Below are 12,295 nucleotides of genomic sequence, written 5' to 3' on the forward strand. Positions count from 1 at the left end.
TAAATAATCCGGAAAGGAATGTTTGTGAGCTCAGTAAGGAGAGGCTGACACCATGCTGCCCGCTCTTGTGGCTGGGGTCCTGGCTCTGCTGGCTTACCTCTACATCTCATCATGGAGAAGGAGACGTGACCTGCCCCCGGGGCCCACGCCGTGGCCCATTATTGGAAATCTGCACCAGATCAATAAGGTGGCTCCATACGACACCTTCACAGAGGTAAGTTGCAGTGGAAGAATTCAGTGGAAGAATGCAAACTTTGATTGTAATGTCTACCCTGGGGCATTTTCTGAATGCACTGGGCCCCTGTGCAAAGGTGGACCTCTGTAAAATAGTCAGTGACCACTGAGCAATCAGTAACGGTGGAGACAGTAAAATCTTTAGATGTATTCATGGTCAGTAGAGGCTGTCTGCAGAAATAACCCCCTAGCAATGGTGGTCAGTGGCTGACTAAAAGAAACCCTCTCCAGCATTATGGTCAGTGGCTGGCTGGAACAAATACCCCCCCCCCCAGCATTAGTGGTTGGTCGCTGGGATACCAACGGCATGCATGCTAGGGGTCAGTGGCTGGATGCAAAAATATCCCCCCAATATTGGTGCACATTGGCTGACTTAAACAAACCCCCCCCCAGCATTTATGGTCAGTGGCTGACTAAAACAAACCCCCTCCAGCATCTATGGTTCGTGGCTGACTAAAACAAACCCCCTCCAGCATTTATGGTCAGTGGCTGACTAAAACAAACCCCCCCCAGCATTTATGGTCAGTGGCTGGCTGGAACAAATACCCCCCCCCCCTCCCCTCAGCATTGGTGGTTGGGATACCAACACCATGCATCCTAGGGGTCAGTGGCTGGATGCAAAAATATCCCCCTATCATTGGTAGCCAGGAGTTGCGATGTTGACTGCAAAAATACCTTCCTATCATTGGTGCTCATTGGCTGGCTGAAACAAACCCCCTCCAGCATTGGTACTCAGTGGCTGGCTACAGCAAACCCCCTCCAGGATTGGTACTCAGTGGCTGGCTGAAATATACCCCCTCCAGCATTAGTACTCAGTGGCTGGCTGAAACAAATACCCCCCCCCCCCCCCGCATTGGTGGTTGGGATACCAACACCATACATCCTATGAGTCAGTGGCTGGGTGCAAAAATATCCCCCTAACATTGGTAGCCAGGAGTTGCAATGTTGACTGCAAAAATACCTTCCTATCATTGGTACGCAGTGGCTGGCTGAAACAAACCTCCTCCAGCATCGGTACTCAGTGGCTGGCTGAAACAAACCCCCTCCAGAATTGGTACTCAGTAGCTGGCTGAAACAAACCCCCTCCAGCATCAGTACTCAGTGGCTGGCTGAAACAAACCCCCTCCAGAATTGGTACTCAGTAGCTGGCTGAAACAAACCCCCTCCAGCATCAGTACTCAGTGGCTGGCTGAAACAAACCCCCTCCAGAATTGGTACTCAGTGGCTGCTGAAACAAACCCCCTCCAGAATTGGTACTCAGTGGCTGGCTGAAACAAACCCCCTCCAGCATTGGTACTCAGTGGCTGGCTACAACAAACCCCCTCCAGCATTGGTACTCAGTGGCTGGCTACAACAAACCCCCTCCAGCATTGCTACTCAGTGGCTGGCTGAAACAAACCCCCTCCAGGATTGGTACGCAGTGGCTGGCTGAAACAAACCCCCTCCTCCAGCATTGCTACTCAGTGGCTGGCTGGAACAAACCCCCCCCCCAGCACTGGTGGTTGATGGCCGGGATACTAACAGCACCAGGGATTGTTAGAATGAAAGCTGCATGAAATACTGGATAAAAAAAAGTGAAATGATATTTTAAAATGTATGTGAGATTTGTAGTAATTGGGTTTACGTCGAATTAAAAGCAGGACTTCACTCCCTCAATCAACATCGACTATTTCTAATCCTTGCGTTGCCACCCTTAGCAAATAGATAGGAGGGGATGGAGGTGGGGGGGGGGGCGGAACACAGCGATCACAAAGTTCATTATTGAGAGATTGAACCAACAGAGAGTTGGGTAAGGATAGGTTCCAAAGGGCCATATGGGCAGAGGCAGGAAATCCGGGCAGCACACAGGGCAGTAATCCAGCACAATAGGATAGGCAGCAATTTGTCACAGCAAGGGTTAAGTCCAGCACCCAGGGAAGTACCCCTGGCACAGCAGGATAGGCAGCAATTTGGCACAACAAGGGTTAAGTCCAGCACCCAGGGAAGTACCCCTGGCACAGTAGGATAGGCAACAATGTGCACAGCAAGGGTTCAAATCCAGCACACAGGGCAGTACTCCGGGCACAGCAGGATAGGCAACAATGTGCACAGCAAGGGTTAAGTCCAGCCCACGAGGCAGAACTCTGGGTACAGCAGGGTAGCCAACAATGGGCACAGCAAGGGTTAAGTCCAGCACCCAGGGAAGTACTCCGGGCACAGCAGGGTAGGCTGAAATGTGGTACAGCAAGGGTTAGGTCCAGCACAGGGGGAAGTACTCCGGGCATGGCAGGATAGACAACAATGTGGCACAGCAAGGGTTAAGTCCATCACACAGGGCAGTACTCCGGGCACAGCAGAGTAGGCAGCAATGTGGCCTAGCGAGGGTTAGGTCCAGCACATGGGGCAGTACGCTGGGCACAGCAGGGTAGGCAGCAAGAGTTAAATCCAGCATACGGGTCAGTACCCCGGGCACAGCAGAGTAGGCAGCAATGTGGCACAGCAAGGGTTAAGTGCAGCATACGGGTCAGTACCCGGGGCACAGCAGAGTAGGCAGCAATGGGGCACAGCAAGGGTTAAGTGCAGCATACGGGTCAGTACCCCGGGCACAGCAGGGTAGGCAGCAATGTGGCACAGCAGGGGTTAAGTCCAGCACCCAGAGTAGTTAAAAAGTGCCTCCCAGTTGTTTCTCCTAGGAACTGCTACCCTCTCTGGTATTACCAATAGCCAGGCTACACTCAGGATGCCGATGATGTCATCACAGTAGGTATAAAACACTGATGATTAAATATGATTGGCTGTACCTTAAGGGAAATGCCTGCGAGCCTCCGTCACCTCCTGATCACCACACATCCCCAGATCGCAGCACCCAGACATAGCACAGTGGCACCTCGCAAGAACAGAAACAAGTAGACTGCCCTGGTGTAGCATTTTTTAAAAGCAAAACACATTTAACAGCATTTTATATACACTCACATGTATATAAAAACAAATGAGCATATCCCAAACCAGCACAATGGCCGCGTTTCGTCCCTACGCGTTTCGTCATAGGCTGACGTCATCAGGGGCATATTTATACATATATATATATATATATATATATATATATACACACACACGCACATGTGATTGAGCTTTAGGGTGCGCACTTATGACAACAGGGTATATTCAGACCACAGACTGCAGACATGATACAGGAAATGTTCAGAGTCTGAAGATGTTATAGGAGATGGACATGCTTCAGGAGACACATTACATGAGACTGCTAGGAATCACTGCTATAGCGGCTATAGGGAAACACAGATTAGTGTCTACAGGGGTCCCAAGGGCCGCATGAAAAGTACCAAAGGACCGCATGTGGCTCCCGGGGCCGCAGGTTGGGCACCAATTTGATTGTACAATCTCCATTATATCTACCAACAACTATGTAGCACAGGGGCTTGCCTTATTGCATACAAATAAATGGTTTGTTTAGGTTTGTCCTCATTACAGGAGATTGAATAGTGTAGCACTAGCTTAACACAACTTTAAAGCAGGACATACTGTATACTCTCATGCTCATCTCCAAGATTTCTCCAGAGCTTCCCCCATTATCTGGAACTCTCTACCCCAATCTGTCCCACTATCTCTTACTCTGCCCACTTTTAGGCAATCCCTGAAGACCTCTCATTTCAGGGAAGCCTATCCTACCTCCAGCTAATAACCGAATCTTCTATTTTTCCTACCAGTCCATCCCCCACAGTTATTACCTTTTGTACCACTAGCCCCTCCCTCTTAGATTGTAAGCTCCCAGGATCAGGGCCCTCCTAACCCTCTTGTGTTGAACTGTATTGTTGCTGTATTGTCTCCCGTTCTATTGTAAAGCGCTGAGCAAACTGTTGGCGCCATAAATCCTCTATAATAATAATATACGAGTCAAACACCAAAAGTTCTGCCGATCAAACATGGTGTTCGTTTTATCAAACGATTGTGCCATCACTTGTTTCGTTTCTCTGAAAGAAAAAAAAAAAAAATCCAGCATGTTGGATCGGGCACTTTTGACTGCGGCATGAAAATCTCACGTCGCAGCTGTCACACTAGTGATGTGAAAAACGAGCGATCTGACGATCGACAACAAAGTTCGTTCGGTTATAGAGTCATCTATGGCCTGTCTAACAGAGAACGTCGCCAAAAATACCAAACAAGACCCCAAACAAAAGAACAATTGGGTTTCCTAAGACAGCTGTTCAGAGTGTCTCATTGATGGGCCGTTGATGGTGCTAAATGGAAAAGCAGGAAATCTGTAAAATGATCTGCTGTGGAAATTGCCAAATAATTCAATTTTTTCTGCCCTCTGGGAGAATATGGGAAATAAGAGATGAGAACCAGAAGCTGGGCTCATAGCTGACTATGGGAGGTGATCTCCAAGCCGGGGTCCCAACAGAGCCTCCCTGTGTTATCACAAGGAATCCTCCCTGTTCTTATCTTAAACTACTGAACAAATGGAAGTGGTGGGATTCAATAGCTTAACAACAGACAACTGGGCAGGGCTGACACCAACAGGTCTCTTTATAAAATACACTCAAAAAAATGAAAGGAACACTTATTAATCCGAGTCTAGCATCACGTCCATGGAACTCCTGGGATATTGATCTGGTCAGGTAAGTAGCAGAGGGGGTTGTTCATCACTTTCAGCTGCTTTGGTGTTAATGAAATGAACAACAGGTGCACTAGATGGGCAACAATGAGACGACCCCCAAAGCAGGAATGGTTTTACAGTGGAAAGCCACTGATATTTTTTTTTCCCTACCCATCTTTTCTGACTGTTTTTCACTAGTTTTGCATTTGGCTAGGGTCAGTGTCACTACTGGTAGCATGAGGCCATACCTGGACCCTACAGAGGTTGCACAGGCAGTCCAAATCCTCTAGGATGGCACATCAATATGTGACATTACCAGAAGGTTTGCTGTGTCTCCCAGCACAGTCTCAAGAGCATGGAGGAAATTCCAGGAGACAGGCAGTTACTCTAGGAGAGCTGGACAGGGCCATAGAAGGTACTTAACCCATCAGCAGGACCGATATCTGCTCCTTTGTGCAAGGAGGAACAGGATGAGCACTGCCAGAGCCCTACAAAATGACCTCCAGCAGGCCACTGGTGTGAATGTCTCTGACCAAACCATCAGAAACAGACTTCATGACGGTGGCCTGAGGGCCCGACATCCTCTAGTGGGCCCTGTGCTCACTGCCCGGCACCATAGAGCTCGATTGGCATTTGCCATTGAACACCAGAATTGGCAGGTCCACCACTGGCCCCCTGTGCTTTTCACAGATGAGAGCAGGTTCACCCTGAGCACATGTGACAGACGTGAAAGGGTCTGGAGAAGTCGTGGAGAACGTTCTGCTGCCTGTAACATGGTTCAGCATGACCGTTTTGGTGGTGGGTCAGTGATGGTCTGGGGAGGCATATCCATGGAGGGATGCACAGACCTCTACAGGCTAGACAATGGCACCCTGACTGCCATTAGGTATCGGGATGAAATCCCTGGACCCATTGTCAGACCCTACGCTGGTGCAGGGGGTCCTGGGTTCCTCCTGGTGCACGGCAGTGCCCGGCCTCATGTGGGGAGAGTATGCAGGCAGTTCCTGGAGGATGAAGGAATTGATACCATTGAATGGCCCCCACGCTCACCTGACCTAAATCAAATAGAACCCCTCTGGAATGTTATGTTTCGGTCCATCTGACGCCCGCCAGGTTGCACCTCAGACTGCCCAGGACCTCAGTGATGCCCTGGTCCAGATCTGGGAGGAAATCCCCCAGGACACCATCCATCGTCTCATTAGGAGCCTCCCCCGATGTTGTCAGGCATGCATACAAGCACGTGGGGGCCATACAGACTACTGGGGACCATTCAGAGTTGCTGCAATGACATTTCAGCAAAATGGACTCGCCTGCTGCATCATTTTTTCACTTTGATTTTTGGGGTGTCTTTGAATTCAGTCCTCTGTAGGTCGATCATTTTCATTTCCATCAAACGATGGGGCATCCTTACGTTCCTAACACATCACCCCGTCCATGTCAGTATAGAGATCCAGCAGGAGATTTGTCCCCATTGAGATCTGATGGGTTTTCAAAGTGTTCCTTTCATTTTTTTGAGCAGTGTATTTGCTGTACAAATAGGGTTGCCATCTCATCCCTTTAAAACCAAACACATTAATGACACAGGTTCTGAGGCTAATTTATTCCCGATAAGGCACTAAATGAATTTAATTACCACCTTAATGTAGAAGTGATTCCAACCATTGGCAGTCAATGTAAAAGTGACCTCTTCCATTAGTGGCCAGTGTAAAAATGACCTCTTCCATTGCTGGACAGTGTAGAAGTGACCCCTTTATATAGGTAGTGGATGTAGAAGTGACCTTTTACATATTTTCTCATTGCAAAAGTGATCCCTTACACTGGTGGTCAGTGTAGAAGTGACCCCTTCCATTGGTGGTCAGTGTAAAAAAAAAAACAAATCAATAATTGTCAGAGTAGAAGCGATCCCTTTCATTGGTAATCAGGGTAGAAGTGACCCCTTACATTGGTGGTTAGTGTTAAAGTGACCCCTTACATTGGTGGCCAGTGTAGAAGTGAACCCTTACATTGATGGTTGATGTAGAAACAGTCCCTACATTGGTCCTTGGTGTTGAAGTGACCCTTTCCATTGGTGTTTAGTGTAAAAATGACCCCAACCATTGGTGGTCAGTGTAGAAGTGACCCCTCCCACTGGTGGTCAATGTAGAAGTAATCCCTTCCATTAGTGGCTCATGTAGAACTGACCCCTTACTTTGGAGGTCAGTGTAGCAGTGACCCCTTACATTGATGGATGACATAGAAATGGCCCTTTTACATTGTGGGAGTGTCCATTGGTGGCCTGTAAACGTGGGAGATCAATCTGCCATTGCTTTTCTCTCACTGAACCCCTAGCAAACTCTGGAGGAACCCCGGGTTCCACAAAACTCTGGTTGAGAAAGGTTTCTCTAGTGTAGCTTTTATCAACATTTTTACCTCAGTGGAACACTTGAAACAATTTTCTTAAGGTCTTAAGGTCCCTGCTAAAACCAAATCATTGGAGGTGAGGGGGAAAATGCCCCTTACATTGGTGATCAATTGGAAGAATGTCAAACTTACAGACAGCTAACAAGATCTCCGGTGTTATTCTGCTGTCCCTGCCAAGTGGCATTGGCTCCTGAACTAAGCAGGCATCATCACATATAAAGTCAATTAGCCACAGCTCAAGAAGCCCTAGAAACCTGTTGAGGATCCATAGGATTTTGGAGAACCCTGGTTGGGAATAGTTGCTCTAGTGCAGGATTTCTCAACCAGGGTTCCTCCAGAGGTTTCTAGGGGTTCCTTGAACAATCTGCCTCTCAGATAAGTTCCCACTAACACCACTGATCTTTTTAGCAATCTGTAAGGGGGTAATTTTTCCCAATGACCACAAGTGTAAGAAACATTCTTCCCTCTGACCATCACACTAATGTATCATGAATTGTAGATATAGTCATTTTTAGCAGGGGTTCCCTGAGACCGGAAACTTATTTCATGGGTTCCTCTGTTTTAAAGAAGTTGAGAAAGGCTGATCCAGTCAATAAAGAAAGCATTGCTTGGGTGCCTCTGGTACAAATACCACTGGAGTATTTTTTATTAATGCACCTTCCAGGTTTAGTCTTCACCATGGCCTTCACGTTGGGCAGGCGGCCGCACCTCTTGCTGTTGTCTGGATGCCAGTACCCCGCCTCAGATGGATCTTGCACAAATAAAGAATTGTGAGTGTTGGTTTTAGGCACCGCGCATACAAGCGGGAACAAACAGTTGCCAGGTTGTGTTTGTATCTGTCTGGGTTATGAATCAGTCACCAAGGCTTTGCCAACAAATACCTGATAATAGTACTTTTCTTTTCCACTCTCTGTGGCAGCTTGGAGAGAAGTACGGGGACATTTACACCATCTATTTTGGGTGGAACCCAACGGTGGTTCTGTATGGATACGACATGCTCAAAGAGGCCCTGCTGGGACAAGCGGACGATTTCAGCGGAAGAGCCATCCTTCCTGTGTTTGCACGGGTCGCTAGAAGAAAAGGTAAATAGTAATATGAAACATGGACAATGGGCTGTATTTTTTAGATTCTAGAACAGCAATGGGCAAACTACGGCCCGGCGGACCTTTTAATCCGGCCCGCGGAGCTAGCCTCCTGCTAGGCTCCTCTCACAGTCCGCCCTGAAGACCGGTGTAGCATGAAAATCTGTCTCCTATGAGGATCTGTCCCCCTCGACGTATCTGTGCATGTGCCGGAGAACGCCGATCGGCTGCTAATGCCTGAAACTGGCACATGCTCAGATACGTCGAGGGGGACAGATCCTCATAGGAGACAGATTTTCATGCTACACCGGAACGGCGCGGGAACACGGCGAGAGGAACGCGCGGAGCAAAGGTAAGTGAATTGACACAGGGGGGACTTGGGGACTTAATATGGGGGATGAATTAATATGGGGAATGAATTACTATATGGGGGATGAATTACTATATGGGGGATGAATTACTATATGGGGGATGAATTACTATATGGGGGATGAATTACTATGGGGGATGAATTACTATGGGGGATGAATTACTATATGGGGGATGAATTACTATGGGGGATGAATTACTATGGGGGATGAATTACTATATGGGGGATGAATTACTATGGGGGATGAATTACTATATGGGGGATGAATTACTATATGGGGGATGAATTACTATGGGGGATGAATTACTATATGGGGGATGAATTACTATATGGGGGATGAATTACTATGGGGAATGAATTACTATGGGGGATGAATTACTATATGGGGGATGAATTACTATATGGGGAATGAATTACTATGGGGGATGAATTACTATGGGGGATGAATTACTATATGGGGGATGAATTACTATGGGGAATGAATTACTATGGGGGATGAATTACTATGGGGGATGAATTACTATGGGGGATGAATTACTATATGGGGGATGAATTACTATGGGGAATGAATTACTATATGGGGGATGAATTACTATATGGGGGATGAATTACTATATGGGGGATGAATTACTATGGGGAATGAATTACTATGGGGGATGAATTACTATGGGGGATGAATTACTATATGAGGAATGAATTACTATGGGGGATGAATTACTATGGGGGATGAATTACTATATGGGGGATGAATTACTATGGGGAATGAATTACTATGGGGGATGAATTACTATGGGGGATGAATTACTATATGGGGGATGAATTACTATGGGGGATGAATTACTATATGAGGGATGAATTACTATGGGGAATGAATTACTATATGGGGGATGAATTACTATGGGGAATGAATTACTATGGGGGATGAATTACAATGGGGGATGAATTACTATATGAGGGATGAATTACTATGGGGAATGAATTACTATATGGGGGATGAATTACTATATGGGGGATGAATTACTATATGAGGGATGAATTACTATGGGGAATGAATTACTATATGGGGGATGAATTACTATATGGGGGATGAATTACTATATGGGGGATGAATTACTATGGGGGATGAATTACTATGGGGGATGAATTACTATATGGAGGATGAATTACTATGGGGGATGAATTACTATATGAGGGATGAATTACTATGGGGGATGAATTACTATATGGGGGATGAATTACTATAGGGGATGAATTACTATATGGGGGATGAATTACTATGGGGGATGAATTACTATATGGGGGATGAATTACTATATGGGGGATCAAGCGATCAAGGAGTTGCACCAGTTTAAATAGACTGGGCAACAGGAGGGAGCCATTTTGATTGGCTGAAGGTCAATAGGTGTTGCCTGGTCTGCTATCTGCTACAAGGAGCATGTTGCTGTACATCCAAGAGTCCAAGTCCGCCTCTGCTCTCTCAGTGAAGTAAATATCTGTGTTCTGTTTCAGGAGTGGTTTTCTCCAATGGACCTCACTGGTATCAACAAAGAAAGTTCTCCCTGACCACCCTGAGGAGCTTTGGGATGGGAAAGAGGAGCATTGAAGAACGAGTGACTGAGGAGGCCAAGTTTCTGGTGGACTTCTTCAGATCAAAAAATGGTAATGGACTTTTCGATTCACACCAAGGTGTGTGATGACCATGCCTGATGCCAAATGCAAGCACCATACATATTTTAGGACATACCTCTTTTATCAACATTGTATCTCCTTTATGCACACATCTGCTCTCTTTGTGGCAATGCCTGGCCCCCCTGACTGTAGGAACACATGACTTACTTGGCAGACTTAACCCAAGAGACCCCTCACCCTCTTGACTGTTGGAACTCCTGGCTTACCTGGCCCACTTGGCTCAACAGACACTAAACCCACATGACTGCAGGAACACCTGACTCACTAGGCCCACTTGACTCAAGAGAGACCTCACCCACTTGACTGTAGGAACACCTGAATTGCTTGTCCCACTAGACTCAAGGGACACCTTGACTCTTCTGACATTTGACAAGCAACTGTGTGAAGGAGTTATAAGGAGGACCATGGAGGTACGTTCTAAAACACAGATTGTACAGAAGGGGTAGACTAATAAGGTCCTGGAGAACAGAAATAATGGTGGTGTTGCCCTTACCAGCTGCCCAGATGTTAGTCTTCTTTTTCCAATCTGTGCTAGAAATTTGACAAGTGGAATTCCCAATGCTGTTATCACATATTCAGAGACCTTTTCACTTTCTGACCTCATTTCATGTTGTTCTTCACAAGGAAAACCTTTCAACCCGGGTCCTGAGCTCACCGCTGCCGTCTCCAATGTTATTTGCTCCATCGTGTTTGGAGATCGCTTTGACACAGAAGACAAGACTTTCCAGACCTTGCACAATATGATCCTCGAAAATCTGACCTTCTTGGGCAAACGGGGCTTCCAGGTGAGCTGGAGTAGTAAACCCTAAATGGATAACATTTAGTCTGGTCTGTGCACTCAGCATTATAAAGTATTGACATTTTTTAATGGTAATGGTGGACCGTGCCTCTACAGGGTTCAAAATGGCCCCTTCTAGTCTCTGTCAGAAGACCATATGAAACAGTTGAGGTTGTATCACGTACCTGGTGATGGAGGCCAATGGAGAGAGGGCTTCCCTTGCGGCTAACTTCCAGACTCCCCTGAGAGTGGGACAGCGGGAGTCAGGCCCAAAGTTGCACAGGTCGCCTGTAGGAGTGCTGGTTGGTGGTCCACTCAGAAGCACAGCTGGTGCACGGAGATAGGTCTGCAGACAGGAGGCGCCTGTGCGAGGTATGCAAACCCTTCTGGGATTTAGATGTTTACTGGGTGGTCGGTTCAAGCCAAGGTCAGGTACCAGGTGGGAATCAGAGCAGATGTAGTCAGATGGGATAGCCGAGGTCATACACAGAGGAGCGAGAGAGAGAGTATCCGTAAGCCAAGCCAAGGTCAGATCAGGGGTAAAGCAGAGTAGACAGGCCCAGGAGCAAGCCGAGTCGGTAACAGGAAATCACGGGTCAAAATCACAGGGAATAGGGCACGGGGATCTAGAGATCATCCAGCAACTTGAGAAAGTGATGAGCCTCCTTATAAAGGCCATCTGGCACCAAACCGAGGCTGATGTGTGCTTCTGCGGCCATGCAGAGTACTGGCAGAAATGCCAGATCTTCCAGAACTTCTGCCATGGACAGGACCCTGACAGGTTGTCACTCTGTAACACATGGTTACCATACATCCCTGTTTTGAGATGTGTGTATCCAGAAAACATATGCCCACCGGTGTAGCATACAAATTGTGCTACTCAAGAGCCAACCCGTCATTCCCACTGTGGGGGCGCCAACTCAAAGTGGAGCTACTGGACCCATTTGCACTTTCTTCTTGATATGTTCAAGGCATCCTAATCATACATACCCTTTGTACAATCTATTTGTCTTTATACTTTGAATGCCTGACCAATTGTCTGTGGATTTTATAAATGGGGGTGTGATTTTGTAGGTGTGGTTACAAATGGCGGAGGTTTGATTTTAGGGTTTGTAGTGGAAAGTGGGCATGCTCAGTAGGGTGTCTAT

At 47.1% G+C, this 12,295-nt stretch overlaps 1 protein-coding gene and 1 long non-coding RNA gene across 2 annotated transcripts in view; one reads left to right on the forward strand and one right to left on the reverse strand.

Annotated features, from left to right (window-relative positions):
* Nucleotides 1–12,295, forward strand: part of LOC149469574 (cytochrome P450 2H2-like) — a 19,994-nt gene continuing 7,699 nt past the window's right edge. Inside the window, exons 1-4 of the mRNA XM_089668968.1 lie at nt 1–214; nt 8,148–8,310; nt 10,190–10,339; nt 10,994–11,154. Coding sequence (XP_089525094.1) covers nt 53–214; nt 8,148–8,310; nt 10,190–10,339; nt 10,994–11,154 — 636 coding nt within the window. The 5' untranslated portion in view covers nt 1–52. The remainder of the gene's footprint in view (nt 215–8,147; nt 8,311–10,189; nt 10,340–10,993; nt 11,155–12,295) is intronic.
* Nucleotides 7,846–12,295, reverse strand: part of LOC149469575 (uncharacterized) — a 21,050-nt gene continuing 16,600 nt past the window's right edge. Inside the window, exon 2 of the long non-coding RNA XR_016311551.1 lies at nt 7,846–8,298. This is a non-coding gene — a long non-coding RNA (uncharacterized LOC149469575). The remainder of the gene's footprint in view (nt 8,299–12,295) is intronic.

The sequence above is a fragment of the Staurois parvus genome, unplaced genomic scaffold (genome assembly GCF_062004578.1).
Source record: "Staurois parvus isolate SC_StPar_1 unplaced genomic scaffold, SC_StPar_1.0 ptg000067l, whole genome shotgun sequence".
NCBI classification, from domain to species: domain Eukaryota; kingdom Metazoa; phylum Chordata; class Amphibia; order Anura; family Ranidae; genus Staurois; species Staurois parvus.